The following is a 20573-nucleotide window of genomic DNA, read 5'->3' as shown; positions in this document are numbered from 1 at the left end:
AAGCAAAAACTCTACCAAAAGTTCCAGAGAGAGAGTTTTTTAATACTACTGAATTAAGAAGATGGTCTGCAACACCTCCTGTTGTCATAAAGTTTCAATTCTGTTCAAAATGACAGACTAACCCTCAGTCTGACAGTATAAATCTTGCATGTAGTTTCAGAAATGATTTGTTCCATGTCCCTGGTTTGGACACATGATCATGTGTCTAAGATGTTTGTTTCATCCTGAAATATTGACGTGTATATTTTTCAGTCAGTTCTTTGATTGGAGAGTAATGATCAATGGTGCTCTTTGGGGATCTTTTGTACTAAAGCCTTCATTGCATACATATTAAAGACTTGAATGGTACAGCCAAGGGATGCAAGTTCAGATTTGAGGATGACATGGAGTTGGTTGGCTCCATAGGCTGTTTAACCAGAGGCAAGAAGATATCACTGGACATGCACAAGCTTTGTGTGTGAGCAAGTGTAAAATAGCTGGTGTTTAATGTGATCCAGAGAAATGAAAGTTAAGGTATTTCTTAATGGTGAGAGATGAAGGCAAATGAAGGGACATTTGATTAAATTCATTGTGTTTAGTTTTATTCATTCAAGGATGTGAGTTTCACAGGCTGAGCCAGATGAAATTGTTCATGCCTAATTGCCCTTGAGAAGGTGGTGGTGTGCAGTCATCGAGGTGAGGGAGAAGATTGAAGATTCTCGGACTTTGATCCAGTGAGTAAATGTCATAAGGAATTAAAGGTTTTGGGACCGCTGCATATCATGTCTTCATTTGGAAGGCAATGTTGTATTAATAAATGTATTTAAAATAAAATGTAATCTAATTGGACAGCAGCTGTGAAAATGTTTATTTTGGGAATCCCCAATCTAGTTGCAGGCAAGAAAGAAGTGAAATCAGGAACTATGGCCCAAATCTCCTCCAAAAGGCTATGGCCGCAGGAACAAATGATATCACATTTTCTTTTGTTAAGTATATCAAGATATGAAGATGGGTGACACAGTGTGACAACAGGTAGTGCAGCTGCTTGATGATTCCAACAATCTGCCTTCAATTCTTGCTCACGGTGCAGTAATCTCCGTAGACTCTCCATAATCCTGGCAATCCGGGCTTCTCCCACATTAAAAGTATGCTGCTTGATTGGCTGATTGGCTTCTTTAAATTGTCCTTGGTATAAGTGGCAGGTTGGAGTGTCTGATGTGGAGAGTGGTAATGGTCTTGGGTGAGAGAATAAGTTATGGGAAAATAATTGAGGAAAAGGCATTGATGGAGTTGCTCTAAGAATCAGCATCAATTTAATGAGCTGAATGCAATTCCTTCTAAATTGTAAAGAAATAGAGAAGAACCATATGCAGCAGGTACACACCTCAGGATAGAACAGATTCAAAGGACTGATTGAGCCACCCTTGTTGCAATATTTCTTTGGTCCAGTAATGTGGTTAAATAATTCCACTTCAGTCAATGGAAGGAAAGATCATCTACAGCAGTTCTAGAAATGATTCACGGCTGGAGTTATTCATCATTGAAAAGAGATTTTGTAAAATGCAACCATTTATGAATGTTAGTTCTTTCAATAGTACAGTGTACTCATTAATGCTGGTCTCATTGACTGTCAGTCTCAGTCCCTGCTGAATCCTTTCACTACACTGCCTCAGCTCCATAGTTGTTTGGATCCATGCCCTCAATCTAAGGTGACGATTCTGTGCATAGTGCCAAGAACATTTTGTGCTGAAATGTCGGATCATAAATTGGCAAAGGGATTTCCTGATTTTTTTTTCCCCTCACTTGTAAAATCAAGTTTATCAGAGTTTGGGCTAAAGCCTTCCAACTTTTAGATCTAATTCCAGATCATTTAAGGCCAATTATCTTCCCAATGATTGCTGAACCTTTATTGTTTTATTCTAACTGAGAGTAGATGAGTATTTTCACTCCCCATAATTTACAGTACAACATTTATGCATAACAAACTCAACTACATTTATAGAGATTGAAATTTAAGATTGTGATGAACAACTTAAAAAATAAATATGATTTGTCAAACAGGACATTCTTTTGCTTAAGGTCTTTTTTAAGGGGCAAATTAGGTCCAGCTAAGGTCGTACCAGTGTGCAGTGTCATGAAGGCCCTGATTTGAAAGGGGAGCACACCTAAGTTTATGACAGCAATATATTTCTTACTCCGAGCGGAAAGCTCAAAGCCAGATCTTCATAAGTCTAGACAAAAGTGGGAGTCAGATTTTGGTGTAATGATTGATGAACAGTGCTGGTCAGACCTATGTCGTAACAGCATGACCTCAATTATCGATACTCAATACAAGCTGGCACAGTATAATTTTCTACACCAGTTGTACTATACGCTGCAGAAATTGAACAAGGTTAAGCCAGAAATTTCACATCGCTGTTTTAGGTGGAGTATAAACATGGGAACTTTTGTGCACTCAACCTGGTTATGCTCCAAGGTGAGACTTTTTTGGGTAGAGCTAGACAAGTCCTAGAAATAAAAAAAAAACATAGGTAAAGAATTTCCACAGGACCCAGAGTTGTTCCTGTTAGGAAACATCAAGGCTTACGAGGAAGCTGTCCAAATTTCAAATCCAATTTGTGTTGATTGCTTTGCGGAGGCCAGCAAGTGCATAGTGGTTGCTTGAAAGTTGGACTCTCATCTGGGCATTGAACGTTGGAATGTGGAAATCAAAGCTGTGTTCCCCTGGAGAAAATTATCTACAATTAAAGAGGAAAATCTGATGACATCTTAAAATTTGGCAACCATACCTGCATTATCCAGGGGTAAAGAAAAAGTGGAGTTCCTTGTGTTTTGTTGCTCTGTCCATTCCTGTCTACCCACTCCTTGGTGGGGGGGGGGGGTGCAATCCATCTATTGTGGTGGCACACATCCTCATGGCGAACCGGCCCCGTTTGTATCACCACGTGATGGGGCAGCCATGGGGAAATGGCATTGTCAGAGGTTCCTCTCTGACTCCAGCATCCCTTCCAGCACACGCCCTGGCCAGTGATTATGATGTCACAATGCACCAGGAGACTGAGCTCATGCTGCCCTTATAGGGGCGTGCTGAATCTGAATAAAAACAGTTGTTAATGACCCTCAACATGGCCGTGTTTCTTCCATTGCTCACACCGCCAAACTATCTTAATTGGGTTGAGTCATGAAAATTTAAAGACCTGGAGGCCAGCGGTTGCGTCCTGATGAATCCTACGATTTCTGTTCTTTCATTGAGTTTGTTTTTACTTTGTTGTAAGAATTTTTTACTTTTTGGTCCTTGTGTCCCGAATATGTCTGGAAGGTGAAGGGACACTGTAAAATGCTACAGGAAAAGGGGACGAGGACTAACTTATTGTTGTGGTCTTTCTTTTTAGGGTAACTTTCTATTTAATTTTGTCTCTGGATATATTGGGATAAGGGAGGGGGATGGGGTGAGTTGGACTCAACGGTGAAGCTTGTATATAATTGGAAAATTATATACATTTATTATAATGGATTATTATGGATTGTTGACACTGAGTTTGAAAAATTATAAATAAAATATTCCAAAGAATTTTTAAGATCGCATTAAAAGGATAAGATGTGGAATGATCCATGGTAAATAGTGTCCAAAAACAGAATTCATAGAGCTTTAAAAATTCAAATATATTTGAAAAAAATATCTCTGGGTTTAGCTCCATATTTGAAAAAGCCAAATTATGGCTTTTGTGACTTTAAAGATTGATTATTAATCATTTTGGAGAATTTGGAGCTGAGGTTGTTCCTATCTTGTGAATTTTATTCTTGTGAATAGTTAAAACTAGTTTGGGGAGGGAGATAGTTACATTTCAGCAAATACACAAGTGGCCCTGTCTCCTTTCAGAATATTTGGTTCCTTGTGGCAAGTTGGGGTTGTAAATTTATTGAAATTCTGTTTAAACAGACAGCATAGTGGGGCACCATTGAGCACTGTGTCCTCAGGGGTCCGGTTACCCAGGTGTGATCTTGACCTTGAGGTACTGACTGTGTGGAGTTTGTATGTTCTCTGTGTCCACTTGGCTGTCTGGTTTCTTCTCAATTGTCAAAATTATACTTGTTAGTGGGTTAGCCGGACGTTGCAAATGGCCCCATATAGTAGGAGGGTGGTGGCAGGGGAATTGGAGTGGGGGAGTTGTTGGCAATATGGGAGGAGAAATGATGTCAGTGGGCTCTTAATGGTAACAGTTGGGTGACAGGCCTGGTTGAAGCTGACTCTGGAAATTCCTTTACCGAACAGCTGCTTGGTGCAGAAAATGTTAGTTGTGTTCTTGCTGCAGGTTTGGCCACAGAACTGGATAGTCGAGTTCTCCTTGAAAACTCATCAAGTGCAATTCCCCTGGACTGAAATCCCAACTCCCTCTTCACCAAATGACTCGGTCTTTGCTTACCATCTGCTACTGATTAATAATGTGAGTTTGGCTAACAAGCAAAAATAAATGAAAGCTCAAAATAAGCATTCAAAACTAAATTCATGAGTCAAATTGTGGTGCTTCTATTAACAAGAAATCATATTGTGCCTGTCCTGTGGGGATTTTATTCTCCCCTGGAGTTCCTCCACAGTAGTTTCACAGGATTAGTGGATAGCTATTCTTTTAGATGGGCTTGAAGCATGAGGTTAAGCTGGCATGGACTTCAGTAGCCAACACAAAGGATGGCACTGCTTTAGTGTGGACAGCTGCAGGTTGAAATGGTTGGGTGACGGATGTCAGCTGAATGTTGGGGTAGGAGGCAGGTGAGAGGAGAGTAGATCCTCGCTGTGTGGAGCCATTGCTTCTCCATCAGGATGTTAGTCCCAACAAACCTAATACCCTCCTGCCTCTGTTCGGACCCCCATTCACAGAGCTCCCTTCACTCAGACCCCCATGTCCACACATTCTTGAGGTCACACAGGCCCCTGCATCCGCTCAGACCCCCCCCCCCCCCTTATCCACTCAGACCCTGCGTCCACTTGTATATATGGCAATAAACTCTCGTATCATATAACATTCTCATCATATTATACATGACCTTGTTTGGGTCTCATCTGCTTTGAGAGTGCTGAGCTGTCTGTTAGCACTCAGTTCAGATAGTCCCCATGTAAAGAGTCAGGGAAGGGAGAGTTCAGGAAGGTGGCTTGTGTACCTAGAAAATGATTCTATTCATGATTTTCGAGAATACAAAACTGCTCCATCTATGCATGTCCAGTATCAAGAGTCAGAAATTGTTTATTTATTTACTTTATTTCACGTACTTTTCACAAAAGCAATATTTTATTCCATATCCTAGATATTTGCTAGTGATTTTTGAATTCCCTATGAGCAAACTTCTGTTACCAAACCATCATAACGTCTGGTTGCCTATAGAGGGGCTGGTACATTCAAGTGGGAAATAAAATGATAGTGAGTCTTCATAGTCCAGGGCAAATGGCAATATTTAGGTCTTTAAAATGAGAAGGGTACTAAGGTAAGATTGGAGAAAGGCAGGCAGCAAAGTAGGAGATGCATACTTTAACTTGATTTACAGATTGTGGGTGTGCAGGGAGATAAGTAGGGCCAGCAATGAGAACGCCGTCATTTGCCCCCCTCGGCCACCGCACTTGGTGTGCCACTGCCTCTTTTGTCCCTCTCTTTACTTCTGCAGTCATCTTGTCCTACAGGAGCAAGGGAAATGTGTCAGTCAATCTTGTGGAATTAAATAGCTTGCAGTGCATGAGAGCTGAGAGATGTGGATGAGACTTTCAACCTTGAATGTGTTTGGAATGTGAGGGGGGAAGGAAAGAGTTTGAGGGTCTGAGAGTCTGGTTAGGACCTAGTTAGGGGACCACCAAAATATCTGTTTGCACTATTCTGATTATCCCTTTTTCTTGCAACTTTTTTACCATAACTAACTATTTATCAGACTATCCTTTTATATTTATTATCTATTTTTCTGTGTTATCATACTGTGGTAATTTAATGTATGTGATGTTAGGCTGCAGCAAATAAGAATTCCGATCCATCTGTACATTATACTAATGTACATACTATGCCCTCTGTAATGTTTGGGACAAAGGCACTTTTTCCTTTATTTCCCCTGTGCTCCACAGTTTTCAATTTGTATTCAAACAATACACGTGATTAAAGAACACAATCTGGATTTTATTCAAGGTTATTTGTGTACATTTTAGTTTGACCATGTAGTAATTTTATGCATAATTCCTTCATTTCAGGGCACCATAATATTTGGGACATAGTAATGGTATACATATTAAATTAGTCACGTTTTGTACTTTGTTGCCTATTCCTTGCAAGCAATAACTAAATTGTTCTATGCTGAGTTAATCCAACATTCAAGAGTATAGCACTTTTTAAAAATGATCTTCTCCTTTTCCCCTCTCCACCAAGGGGTCCACAGCATTGCCTGAAAACCTTGGAGTATATTCTTCGTGTAAAATGCCTCCTAGCATCTACTCCAGCCACAATGTGCTTCCCCTTTAAGATATAGAGGCTGGACAAATGGTATTGGGTATTTGCATTAATGGCCTTTTTCTCTCAATCAGGTGATAGGAGTGCTATGGAATACTGTCCTTTCTTCTGGTTTAATCCAGAGCCAACAGCACTCAAGCAGTTTGACACTATCTTGAACAATGCAACCAATGTGATTTGCATCCATTTACCAACCTAAACATTTATTGCTACCACCACTGGTGCACAGTAGTTGCAATACACTGCAGTGATTCATCCAATTTACTCTGACAGCATCTGTCAAATTCATGACCTCTCCCATCAAGATGGACAAGGGCAGAAAACATAGGGGAAGACCCTCACTATCCAGTTTCCCTCCAAGATGCACTCCATTTTGACATGGCAGTTTATCACCAGTCCATCATTACCGCTGGATATAAACAGCGCTGTCAGAATACTTTCAGCCAGAACTGTAGCCGTCAAGGGCAATGAGAGATGAACAATAAGAGTTGCCTTTGTCATTGGTGGTTGGATCCTGAAAATAAATACTTGAAAGAAAACTCGTTTCGCATTAAGGGAATGCTCTAACTGTTAAAATGAAAAAATAGCATACATTTGGTGTGCTGCCTGACTAGCCATAGGTTTTTCACGTTTTGCGATCCTGTACCATTTTGCAGCTACTAAGTCTTCTACATGCATTAAATGGCAGCATGTTTATTTCACATCCTTCCATTGGAATGAATAATGTTATACAGTTTTTCCATGGTATCTTTCATTCATAGCTGCAATTACAATTGTGTGCATATAATGGCTCTCTGTAAGTAAAACCCCCAATGCTTTACATCAGAGTATTATTTAACCACCTCCAATGTAAGCCACAGAAAGGCATAAAAGGTTAAAGGATTTAAATCTTGAACAAAAGGAGATCTGAAGAAACATCTTGCATTCTAAGGTGGGAACTCCCAAAGCCCGAGCTTGCAGCCACCAATGAATAAGATCAAGAATTGCCGAGACCAGAACTGATGGAGTGCAATGACCTTAAAAGCTTGCAGGGCTGGAAGAGACTGTAGAATTTAAGTAGGTGGTGTATGAGGGACTTGAAAATAAAGATGAGTACTTTAAACTTCAAGCTAAAATGTAGGACAGTAGCACTGGCATAACGGAGGGAGTTCAGATGTTTATGGAAAGGTTGTTCCAATGAAAGGCTGGCATATCTACAAATCCAGATGGTGAGCAGACCGGAGATGGCCAGCAGGTGAAATTGTGCCAAAGAAAATGATTTACTAGAGAGAAAATGTGCATTGTTTGCCCAGGAGTCAGCATAAGAAACAATTCAGGACCAGATTTTTCAAGTGTAAAATCACTGCACAGGCTGCTGGTTTCATTCCTACATCAAGCAGCATGAATATCAGAAATCTTCGTGAGGACAGACCTGACGTCCTTGTCTTTAACGTTGCAGCATCATGGATCGGGAGGTTGCATTAATGACAGAAATGGATAAAGTCAAAAAGGAAGCTGGTAAGTAAAAGAATTCTTTCATTGCAGTTGTTTGGATAAATGGCCAGTAAAACGGTTTTCTCAGGCTTTTCTATTATTGGACATTCAATTCTTTACACATTGATAAGAAAAGGTCTTGGTCACATGTAAAACCAATCACTTTGTTAGTATTCCTTGGTCAGAGAAGTACAATCGAAGCAAAATCAGTAATAATGTCCCACATGTGACTGGGATTTCGCACTAGCTGTATATCCTCAACAGCTTTAGCAGGTGAGTGATCTGTGTGGGAATTCAAGTTTCAGATTGCACTGATGTGGAAGCATTATCCAGCATTGAATCCTTTCCCAGATACGTCAGTGAGATATACAGTTACTAAAAAAAGCATCTAAATTTGTGGCCTGCCTTGTAGTTGAGGACCAGAGGCAATGAACTGGAAGTAATTTAGAAAGAGGAAACAAATGATCCCATTGCATTCCTGACTGCCATAAACTAACAAGGTCATCTATTCAAAAAATCATGAACCCTTGGAATCTAAAATATACAAGAGGAAATCCTGGAAATACTCAGCAAATTAAGGCAGCATCTGTGAAGAGAAAAGCAGAATTCTTGTCTCAGGTCAATAACCTTTCATTAGAAACGCTGATAGATTTTAACATATTTCCAGGAATATTGAGGTTTTGTATATCATTAATTTTTTTTTAAACATGTCAGCTGTTTAAGTGCACGTGAATTCAGGTAACTGGATATTCCATAAGTAAGCCGCTCCCTCCACCCTCAACCCATAGGCACTGAGTTCCCTCAGTCTGTGGTCAATGTTAGTCAGCAGGCTAAAGCTTCCTGACAATGATTTTGCCTACTACAAACGTTTTTATAAACAAAACCAGCCACAGCTTCAGAATTTGATTGACTGTGCAATCATGAACTTTTAATGATTTTTTTAAATGGTTCTCTGAAAATTCAATGGCAACCAACAGCTTTAACAACTGACTCCAATTATAGTTGCTGCTTCATGTACACAGAATTAATTTATTTCTCTTTCAATAAATCTCTCCTATTAACAGGAAGCCAGGAAATTAAACATGTTCAACGGAAAATAGGATTGACTTTCTGCTTGTTTAAGCTAGATATTTCAAAACTGTTGCTATAACACTAATAAAATAAAGGGAGTTTTACCCATAAATCGGCAATGCTTCTTGTTTAGCATTTCTTTTACTTAGTCTCCAGATTCAATTGTCCACAAATCTGATCTTGATTGCAGTCTGGTTCTACCACACGTGTTGGTTCAGGAAGAACCTTAATAACTACAGTTATTTTCTTTCAGAAATATTTACATGCTAAACATTATTTGTTAGGAAACTGAGTGACTTTCAACAAATTAAAATTTTAAATGATTCAACCTGCTTTTTATGTAATCTTCACTCTGATATCCTTGGTAGGAAAGCTGTCATTTCTTGCATCTGTAGTTATTTTATTTCCAAACTAATGTAGATCATTGTCAAGAACAAAATTAATTATCACTTGGAGAAGTATTGGGAAATGAAGGATAAGCAATGTGAGCTTATTCAGGGAAAATCAAGTTTGATTGAGTGTCTTGATTAAGCAATCAAGGGAATTTTGAAGGTGAAACGTAAGTATTTCTTCCCTTGCTTCTCATTTGAATCAAAGAAGCACTTGGGAAGAGAGTAACAGTTACAAAACTGGTGAAGGTATAGATAGCAGTGAGTAGGCGTGAATGGAAATATTTCTGACTGAATGGAATTCTTTAGTAGGGTCCCCCAATCTAGTTGGGGTGAAGACAATTACTTAATGGTTACAAATCAATTATCTGGAGAGTGCTGGGATAGAGAATACAATATTTCAATTTATAGATGAAGCAAAAATCAGGCAATATGTCAAATTGACCCGTGTTAATAGGTTTAAAAAAAAAGTGAATAATGCACTGAGAAGTTATTTTCCAGCAAAGGAGGGCGGGGGGGGGTTAGAGTGGGAGAGGATGAGAACAAGCTTGTTTAAATAGATGAGACATAAAAGTGGAGCGGCCATCATGGGTGAAATATGTGTGGGTGTGATGCACTGCTGTAGCAGTAAGCAGACACAAAACTCTAGAAAGACTGCACAACAGGCTTTATTCAGTTAAAAATTTCTACTACAGTGGAAGCTGTACTGATGGCTCCTGAGTGACTGGCTCGGGATGGGACGGTTTAGGGCTATAGCCTGGGTAGTTGATTGACAGCTGGCCAGGTGGAGTTAGGTCTATTCAGGTCGGCTGATTGACTGCCGGCCAGATGTGGTCTGTACTCTGGTGATCTTCCCGCAAGTACAGAGATCGCCCCCTGCAGTAGGCTAGTGGTATCTCACCACAGTGGACCAGAGTTTAAGTTCGAAGTTGAGTCTTTAACTCAGGAGGCTTCAGTGAGAAGAGCTGAGGTGGTAGTGCAGGAACTGAGGTAAGGACAACCCTACCAAGGAACAAAAAGACTTCATCAAGGAGGCACAGGTAAGGGCAGACTTTTCTTATTTCTTTGTCTCTATTTCATGGAGAGTGGGAATGTCAGCCAGGGCAGGGACATGCTCCTCTTGCAGAATGTGGATAGTTAGGGAAGCCAATGGCATCCTCAACATCTTCATTTGTGAGAAGTATGTCCACCTGCTGTTCCCTACAAACTGTGTGAAGGAATTGTTAGAGATTATAGACAGAAGATACAGGGGCACAATCACACCTGGATGATGATGACTCCTTTCAGTCAATTTGTGGTGTTTGGTATGCTCATCCTGGAGAGTGGCTGTACAGGCCGATCCCTGATGGGCATTACTTGCCACATACTTGGCAGGTGAGGCCTGGAGGGCCAACAAGGGCAGAAGGTCTGTTGTGGCTCTTCAGGTGCCTTTCCTCTGTTGAGCATGTTCTCCGCAGCCAATTGGAGGGTGCCCAGAATAGGAGATGAGGTGCTGTTACTCCAATTTGCAGGTGATCTCAGTCTGCCAATGACCATGGACAGGCATGTCAGAAAGGGATTGGAGCAGGGAATTGAAATGGGTGGCCACTGGGAGATCAATGCTATTGTGACAGACAGAGCTGAGGTGCTCAACAAAGCAAATCTCTGTCTGCATCCAGGCTCTCTGATGTAGAGTGGACCACAATAGGAGCACTAGATGACCCTTGCAGATTCACAAGTGAAATGTTGTTTTACTTGGAAGGACTGTTTGGAGCCTGGAGTACTGGTGAGGGAGGAGGTGTGGGTGCAACTGGAGCATCTCCTGTGGTCACAAGGTGTGTTGGGAAGAGTATCAGGTTCGGTGTGCTCACAGATGAGTCTGGACACAACTGTTACAATCACAAGGAACTTTAATTAACACACAAGAGACCAACAGGGGAGAATGATAAATGGTACTTGATTACTATTTCATTTAAATAATGATGTAGACATTCACCTAGGACCTAGGTTAGACTCTGACAAAAGTGAACTTCTACTTGACATGCTTACACATTTGAGAATGCACACTACAAACAGGGACTTACACACACTCAGTTTCCTGAACCAATGGGGGTTTGGCTCCTTGGAAGTAATGATCTATCTCAATACTACGGCTCAGCTTCAGTGCAGTGCACACCTTACCCAAGACACTTTCAGCAATGTCCACAGTACTGACCTGGCATGGTGCAGGGTCTTGGGCTTGGACCATGAGGCAGAGAGAAAGAATGTGCTGTGCATAGATACAGTGCTAATCTGTGCTTCCAGCCAATAATGACCCAAGGTGATTTAAATTAGCCAACAGCAAGGTGTGCACTAATGGGTGGCCTGAGTCCAATCTTGATTGACAGGTGATGTGACTTCTGAATAAGTTTCAGACAAGGAGAACAAGTGAGCACCCACAATACACATATACTAAACAGGCGGGGAGGCCACGTTTCCTCCACATACAATACAGGATAAGTGCCAAGAGGACAATTGGTGGAGAGGGAGGAGTGGACAAGGGAGTCACAGAGGGAGCAATTCCTGTGGAAGGCAGAGAGGGGAGGAGAGGGGAATATGTAACTAGTTGTAAGATCACGTCATGCCACTTGTTGTGGATATGGCAGAGGAGGATGTGTTGGATGTGAAGGTTGGTGGGGTGGTAGGTGAGGACAAGAGGAATGCAAATGGCAATGCTGATGCAGCTGTTGTAACTTCAACGCTGCCATTGGTGCTGACTGTGAGGAGGGAAATGGACTTCTGGCACTCCTCCGCAGGGTCCTACTGCTCGGCCATCCTGCCTGATGGCTCTGTACAGGATTAAACGTCACAAACGCACAAAGATCAGCGTGTACAGAGCCGTTGTCGGACCCATGCTCCTGTTCAGCTCCGAATCATGGGTCCTCTACCGGCATCACCTACGGCTCCTAGAACGCTTCCATCAGCGCTGTCCCCGCTCCATCCTCAACATTCATTGGAATGACTTCATCACCAACATCAAAGTACTCGAGCTGGCAGAGTCCGCAAGCATCGAATCCACGCTGCTGAAGACCCAACTGCGCTGGGTGGGTCACGTCTCCAGAATGGAGGACCATCGCCTTCCCAAGATCGTGTTCTATGGCGAGCTCTCCACTGGCCACCGAGACAAGAGGTGCACCAAAGAAGAGGTACAAGGACTGCTTAAAGAAATCTCTTGGTGCCTGCCACATTGACCATCGCCAGTGGGCTGATATCGCCTCCTACCGTGCATCTTGGCGCCTCACAGTTCGGCGGGCAGCAACCTCCTTGGAAGAAGACCGCAGAGCCCACCTCACTGACAAAAGACAAAGGAGGAAAAACCCAGCACCCAACCCCAACCCACCAATTTTCCCTTGCAACCGTGTCTGCCTGTCCTGCATCGGACTTGTCAGTCACCAACGAGCCTACAGCAGACGTGAACATACCCCTCCATAAATCTTTGTCCGCGAAGCCAAGCCAAAGAAGAAAGAAGAAACGTCATGTAGAATGGGGCCAAAGGTATTTTATTCACATCGAAGGCCCACAGAAGTCTATGCCCAAGAATGGCAGTTCAGCAACCCAGTCTGTGAGTTGTGGGTTCTGGGAGAACAATAGACTGGCATGGGGCACCATGAGAATGCCCACTCAGGTGTTTACTCAACCTCCCACCCCACCAACAAGAAGCCTGGGTGAGGACCTGAAAGGGTGGCGGTCCGTAGCAATGGGTTCAGCAACTAAAGGTCTCACACCAAACCTAGTGCTGCTAGCGGTAAGCTTGTGGAAACCAGGTTCTGGGACTTGTGAGGATGCCAATGATGAACAGGGCTTCCAAAGGGTCTTGAATGCTCAACTTCCTAATAGCTTTGGGGGTTCAGAACCAGGGGCTGAGGAGGCTGACTTAGATTCCTCAAGTTCAGTTATTGGAGGCAAGTATCTCAGTGATACATCCAGGAATGATGCATATGAATCCATAATAGGGAATGCAGACACCATCCTTCAGAGATGAGAATACACTCTCTCATTGGATCCCCAGCAACCATTCTTATGTATCTAAGAATTGTGGTGTTTGCCAAGACAGGATTTAAGAATTTGAAAAGAGTCATGATTTAAGAATCCAAAGAGGCTCTGACCACAAGGAGATGAGAGCAGGCAATGTGCCATGTTAAGCTGAAAAGCCATCTGACAGATCATTGAATGCTGGGTGTCCTTTGAGAGTGGTTTAGAGACATTTGAGGTTGCCTTTAATCTTGAAATAAAACAGGCACCATGGGTTCAGTTCCTACCACTTAATTTTTCTGAGTGGATTTGGAATGAATGCGTTATTTGACTTGAAATTCTGGGAAAGAAGGACTACTGTACCACCGTGATGATGTATTATTCAACGCAGAGATGGAATTACTGAGACATTTTGTACCTGAGCAATTTTATACCCATTGGTTGGTCTGATGCCTGAAAGAGTTGCTTATTTGGTGCAGCTGAATCCCTCTTTCATAAGTTATGCTTCCTTGAGCAAATGAACAAGCAGTCAATGCAGTTACCTGATCAGATTCAGTAGAAACATGCCGGCGCCATGACACCATATCCTTAGTTGACCCGGCTCAATTCCTTGGCAATTCTTTCCAAATTTTTCTTCACTTTCCATGTATTCCTGGCATGACATTATGTTTTCCTAAAACAAATTTTTCATAATCGTCGCCAGCTGGCTGTCTCATGCGGCATTCAGTTAATCTCTCATTAAATGCACAAATTACTTGTGGCTTTTTAAAGGTTATCTTATTTGCAGTTCAAGCGAAGGAAAGTATTACATGCTGTATAACATTTTGTAGTACAGAGGTTTATTTGAATGTGGATTAAATAACTCAGTTTTGTTTCTCCTGTTTACTCAAGATTATTTGTCATCATAATTCAACCTTCCCTTTGTTATTTTGTATGGGTGAAGTATCCTTGTAATTCATATTGCTTTGAAGGATCCTGCACTAATATTTAGATATGGGATCACCCAAACTTGTATCTTGATGAAGGGCTCAAGACGAAAACGTTGGTTATACATCTTTATCTTTACTATTTCTCCAACATTGTGTTTTTAATTCAATTGTGGCATGTGCAGACTTTTCATGATTCACTTCACCCAAACACTTACTTCATTCAATCAATGGAATGTGCTTCATCATTTAACTCTCCAGAAGACCATGAGTCCATGAAAACTTCCCATGAAAATGTATTCAGGTGCATCTGGTTATTTAAACTACAACTCTCTGATGAGATTCTAATGGATAGCACAAACTCAAATACAACTGCTGGATTGTGGCAATTGGTTTAACACATGTTTAATTTAGACAACTTTCAGTGTAACAACTTTGAACATTCTGAATATTCTACCCTCTTTGACATTCTTGACCTCTGCTAAACCAACAAGGCTTATTTAGCTATTTCAACTCTCCCAACACAGGGCACAATAAAGCAAAACATTCAATTATGCTGCATCTATGAAAAAGATAAAATTGGATATGTTGTGCTTCATTGGTCCTTAACATTTCCTTGCTGGAATTGCACATCACTCCCAAGATCATACTGGGAATGGGATAAATCTCAGTCTCTTTGCAACCCACTGCCTTCTAAACCCTTCTGACCTACCTTATTTGTCATTTGTTGCTTATAAGACAGAGTGTGGGGTCTCCTGAATTGTGTCACCTCTTTTGGATGCTGAGCCCTACTTTCTTTAACTTCTGCCCTCTTCTACCTCCAACCTTAATCATATTCTGACCCCTCTGCCATGACATATCCTTATCAATCTTTTGATCAGTTTGTTTTAGTTTCTGGCCCATGTGCAAGCTGCTGTCATAGATACTCTTGTTCTTTGGCAGTGTCTCAGAGCCTCGGGTGACTTGCTTCCACTCCATTTGTGCGATCAATGTGAGGCCTACAGGCTCTGGGAATTATGAAGAGCCGTAGAACACTGCAGCCCAGAAAGCTCCTTTGGCCCTTCTATCTGGGTTGAACCACTTTTTTCCCTAATCCTTCTGACCTGCACCCAGACCATCATCTTCCATCTCTCCCAACCATGTACCTGTCAAAACTCCTCTTAAATTTTAAAATTGAGCCTGCATTCACCTCTTCAGCTGACCATTTGTTCCACACTCCCACCACTCTCTGTGTGAAGAAATTGCCCCTAAACTTTTCCCCTTTCTCTTTTTTGAATACTTTATTTTAAAGTTTCATCCACAATGTAGTCAACTACAAGGTTCTAAATATACATTACATTGTGTTTGATTTTTTTTCCCCATTCCCCTCCCCCCCCCAAAAACCCCCAAAGGGGGGAAAAAGATGAGAACTAGAACGATTAGAATAGATTTAGCAAAAAAAGTGAAGATTGGCCCAGAAGTAATCTTTATAGTACAATGTCATATATATTTATATAAAAGAAGTCTCTGAATTAGCATTTGATTTATAAATACAGGCACCCCTTTTACAAAGTAGTCTCACATTAATCTCTTCATCTCTTAGTGTTCCTTATCAATTAATTAAAATTATTATAAATAAACTACCTCTTCATTTGAATAATGTATATCAATATATTCTTTCTTTATATCTACCCAAACTATCCTCCAATAATTCAAATCATTTGAGTTGCTCCCAACTTCTCTTGAAATCCAGATATAAAAGGAAAAAATCCTCAACACATAATTGATAATAAGTAAGTAGGAAGGAAATAATTCCCCCCCCCCCCCCCCCCCCCAGCACTGTTTAATATATGGCACCATCTCCTTCTACTGTTTAGGATGCGGCATCTGGCACAAAAAAGCACATGGTCAGAGGCTCGATGTATCAACCTAAATAATTATATTACATCAACCAATGAAATAAACATATCTCATTCCTTCAATTCATTAATGCGTTATCTCTCTACAAATTCTGCCACTTGTTTAAAATCTGGGTTTTTAAAAAAATTTTGTTGCCATCAGGTAATGAAATATTCAATGTAGCTTGGAAACTGAGTTCAAACTTGTAAGCTTTTTTCCCCAAAGGGTTTTCTTAACTGAATTGAACTCCCTTTTTCTGGTCAGCAATTGTGTACAGATAATGAGGTGGAAGAACATCTTTGATCCATAGTATTCAAGTTGGTTCTTTCTTGTTCTTGCTCTTTCAGGTGCCAAGGCTAAGATATTTTTCTTAATCTTGATATTTTAAACAATTAACCACTATAGACCAAGGCTTTTCATCCAGTTATGGTCGTGACCAAAGGGCTCTATGTCCCCTTTCAATTTCAATAAGTGTGGTGCGCTGAGGTAACATCAAGCAAGCACAAAATTCAAAAGACTGTTGTACAAATTTATTTACCCCCCCAGAACTGTAATCCATCTTTGTAGAAATCAAATTGTATCTCATTTTTCTTCTCCCTCTTTCAATCCAATAATTTTAATATTTTTTATACTAAAGTTTTCCACATTATCAATTTTTTCAAAGATTTCTTCCTTTCAACAGATCCCACTATAATCGTTCTCCAATTTCCCACTCTCGCCTGTACATTTTCAACCTTTATTCCACTTTTTTAACCTTATGATTTATTTTACCCACATCTTGCATCTTTTCCATGTCAGCTGTCAGCTTGATAAACTTTGTATTCATGTGTTTTACTTTAGACCTCAGATACAGTATTTCTTCCTTCATTTCCATCGTATGTGGCAGCATTTCTCTTACAACCCCCTCAAGTGGAATCTCTTCAAATTTTCTCTCCCCTATAGCCTTTTGTATAATTCTGTACTTAACTTACTCTTGCTTTTCTTGTTTCTCTTCTTCACCTTCACCTTCTGGCTTCTTCTGTTCCTTGCATGAAGTTGCATTCTGTTAAATCTTTTATCAAATTTAGTATCTCCTCAAATGAACTGCACATACCTGCTGATTCGGGCATGTGTGTGACACACTTCCTTCTTGTCCAATGCCATTTTTCCCAGTCTTCAGGAGGAATGCATCTACAAGCATCTCCTCTTTCTTAGCTTTCCGTTGGGACCTTGTCACAACTCCAGTCCTAGGTTCCTTCTATGATGGAGGCCTCCCTTTAAATTCCTTGAAGATGCTACCAAACGGTCCAATGATGGTTTTAAGGTGGATGCATCTTAAAAGGTAAGTATATTATTCTTACAATGTTTCTTCCTGTTTTTACTTTGTTTTGCTTCATTTAAATATTATTTTATTTTCTGTTTCCCTGGAGGGTCGGGATTGCAAGTCCTATGACCTCTGAATCACATGACTCCCCTTTCCCCCCCCCCCCCCCCCCACCACCTTTCACTCTTAACCCATGTCCTCTGGTTTGTATCTCACCTACCCTCAGTGCAAAAAGCCAATCTACATTTACTTTGTGCATCTCCCTCATAATTTTAAATATCTCTATCAAATCTCCTCTCATTCTTCTACGCTCCATGGAATAAAGTCCTAACCTGTTTAATCTTTTCCTGTAACTCAGTTCCTGAAGTCCAGGCAACATCCTGGTGCGGTGCAACCACTGTTAATATTGTTTGTTTGTGTATGACTGGCCTGCCCCTTACTGATTGTACCTGTGGCTCCTCCCCCTTGATTCTCCAAATAAAGGTAATAATGCCATAACCCCTCCCCCAGAACAAGCTCGCTTCTCTGGTCAGCAACATGAGACGTGTCTTCTGTTTATAGTAATAAAAGCCTATCAGTCAGGTAACTTCTAGTCTTTGGAATTATTGAAAGTGCATCACCTAATCAATGTTCTCCGCACTCTTTATGCCTTCTTATACCTTTCCTGTAGTTAGTTGACCAAAACTGCACACATTATTCTAAATTTGGCCTCATTAATGCCTTATACAACTTTACCATAACATCTAAACTCCTATACTCAATACTTTGATTTATGAAGGTCAAGATGTCAAAAGCTCTCTTTAGAACCCTATCCACCTGTAATGCCACTTTCAGGGAATTATGTGTCTGTATTTCCAGATCTGTTTGTTCTTCTGAACTCTTCAGAACACTACCATTCATCATGTATGTCCTTCCTTGGTTTGTCCTTCCAAAGTGCAACACCTCACACTTGTCTGCATTAAATTCCATCTGCCACTTTTAAGCCAATTTTTCCCAGCTGGTCCAGATCCCTCTGCAAGCTTTGAAACCCTCCTTCACTGCACGCAACACCTCTACCGCTAATCTAATTTACGATGTGATCATCCAGATCATTGATATAGATGACAAACAACAATGGTCCCAGCACCATTCCCTGAGGAACACCACTCGTCACTGGACAAAAGAGCCTGCAGATGTTGGAAGCTGGAACAAAAAAATGGAATACTGGGAAGAATTCAGAGGGTCAATCAGCATCTGTGGAGGCGAAAGAAATCAACATTTAAACCTCTGAATCAAAAAAGATTCCAGTATGCAACTTTACAACAGGAGGTGGGGCAGAGACTGGGTGGTGACAGATGGAACCAGATGGAGAGGGGATGATGGGCAGACGGAACCTGTGTGGGAGGGGAAAGGAAAAGAAAACTAGGTGCACAGTGTTAGGTCTGCTTTGTTCATGAATGAGTGAGACAAACACCAGACTGAGTCGAAACCAGGGTTCTTTGTTCTTTATTACCGGATTGTAACACTTGCGACTAACGATGTTAGTCGGAGAATGCATTCTGCCGTTATCAGCAAAATGGTGATTTTTTATACCCTTGGATACATGCTTAGAACATCATCATATCATTACTTGTCCAATGACTAAAACTGTTGCTATCCTTTCCCTGCTAGCTTCCTGCCTCTCAATCCATCAATGTCTCTCTTATCTTGTAAGTACAAGGATGCATTCACATCTTGTTACAGCCCTGTACAGGGTAACTCCTTACACATTCCCATCTCATGATGTTTTACCTAACAGGAGTACAAGGACACCTCCCCTTCTTGTTACAGCCCTGCACAGGGTAACTCCTTACACATTCCCATCTCATGATGTTTTACCTTACAACAGGCAGCAATGGGAAGGAGAGACAAGCAACTGGACAGGGTACAGGCCTTCTGCAAAACAGTCACTTCATCTATGCACAGTTGTACAAGAGATGACATTATGAGGGCTAGATGCAGTAAACAATCTGCAATGGCCATTTCTAGCTTCCATTGCATATCATTTTAATTCTCCTTTCCAATACCACACCAACATCTTTGTACTTGTCCTTCTCCACAGCTGCAGAGAGGCTACATGCAAATCGGAAGGACCCAAATTGTATTGCATTTAGGTTATTTGCAACCCATTGGCATGAAGATTGAATTTCCCAAGTCAAACAAGAAAGCTTACAGATGGTGAGGTCAAGTGCAATACAGAAATGTGCTGAAGAAACTCAGCAGATTACACAGCGTCCAGTGAAAGTCAGATAACTGACGAAGGGCCCAAGTCCAAAACATTGATTAGCCGTACTTCCCATGGATGCTGCGTGATCTGCTGTTATTTTTGACCAGTGGTTCTCAACCTTTTTCTTTCCACTCACATCCCACTTTAAGTAATCCCTGTGCCATTGGTGCTCTGTGATTAGTAAGGGATTGCTTAAGGTGAGATGTGAGTGGGAAGGGAAGGTTGAGAATCACTGCTCTAGACCCAATTGTTACTGAAATATTTTGCTTGAGAAAAATTGTCATTGGCTCATTTCCTTTGGTGTTATGAAACGGAACACATAAGTCAGTTAGATATGATTAAAACAGTGGTTTTCAACCTTTTTCTTTCCACCCACATACCACATTAAGCAATCCCTTACCTAGCACCTATGACATAGGGAATACTTAAAGTGGTATGTGAGTGAAAAAAAAAATGTTGAGAACCACTATTTTAAACATACAACACGGTAACAGGCCCTTTTGGCCCATGAGCCCGTGCCTCCCAATTGGCCTACAACCCTGGTACATTTTTGAATGGTGGGAGGAAACCAGAGCACCCAGAGGAAGCCCACGCAGACACAGGGAGAACATTCAAACTTCTTACAGACAGCACTGGATTTGAATTCAGGTTGTTGGTGCTATAATACTGTTGGACTGTGCCACCCTCAGCACAGTTTCTCCAGTGCATTTGTGTATTGGTTTGAATTTCCCAATTTCAGGCAACTACATTTCCTGCATTCTCTTCCCACACACACTCACCCATTCGCCTACTCCTTTTTTCTCCCTTTGTTTAGTTTTCCAACTGTCTCTCCCGCCTGTT

The 20573-nt window shown here is 41.2% G+C and overlaps 2 protein-coding genes and 1 long non-coding RNA gene across 11 annotated transcripts in view; 2 read left to right on the top strand and 1 right to left on the bottom strand.

Moving 5' to 3' along the window:
• LOC138761792 (uncharacterized) overlaps window positions 1-3010 on the bottom strand; it is a 39819-nt gene extending 36809 nt beyond the window's left edge. For all 7 annotated transcript variants that reach the window (XR_011356510.1, XR_011356512.1, XR_011356511.1 and 4 more), the window contains exon 1: window positions 2769-3010. The gene's annotated coding sequence lies outside the window, so the exon portion shown is untranslated. The remainder of the gene's footprint in view (window positions 1-2768) is intronic.
• LOC138761791 (SPATS2-like protein) overlaps window positions 1-20573 on the top strand; it is a 165751-nt gene that overhangs the window by 108042 nt on the left and 37136 nt on the right. For all 3 annotated transcript variants that reach the window (XM_069934526.1, XM_069934525.1, XM_069934524.1), the window contains one exon: window positions 7897-7955. In XM_069934526.1, the coding sequence (XP_069790627.1) occupies window positions 7897-7955 (59 nt within the window). The remainder of the gene's footprint in view (window positions 1-7896; window positions 7956-20573) is intronic.
• On the top strand, window positions 3087-6978 carry LOC138761793 (uncharacterized). The gene is made up of 3 exons (XR_011356513.1): window positions 3087-3372; window positions 4293-4424; window positions 6533-6978. It is a non-coding gene; the product is annotated as an uncharacterized lncRNA (long non-coding RNA).

The sequence above is a fragment of the Narcine bancroftii genome, chromosome 4 (genome assembly GCF_036971445.1).
Source record: "Narcine bancroftii isolate sNarBan1 chromosome 4, sNarBan1.hap1, whole genome shotgun sequence".
In the NCBI taxonomy this organism is placed as follows: Eukaryota; Metazoa; Chordata; class Chondrichthyes; order Torpediniformes; family Narcinidae; genus Narcine; species Narcine bancroftii.
The sequence above is the reverse complement of the archived record's forward strand: the minus strand, read 5'-3'. Positions and strand labels throughout refer to the sequence as shown.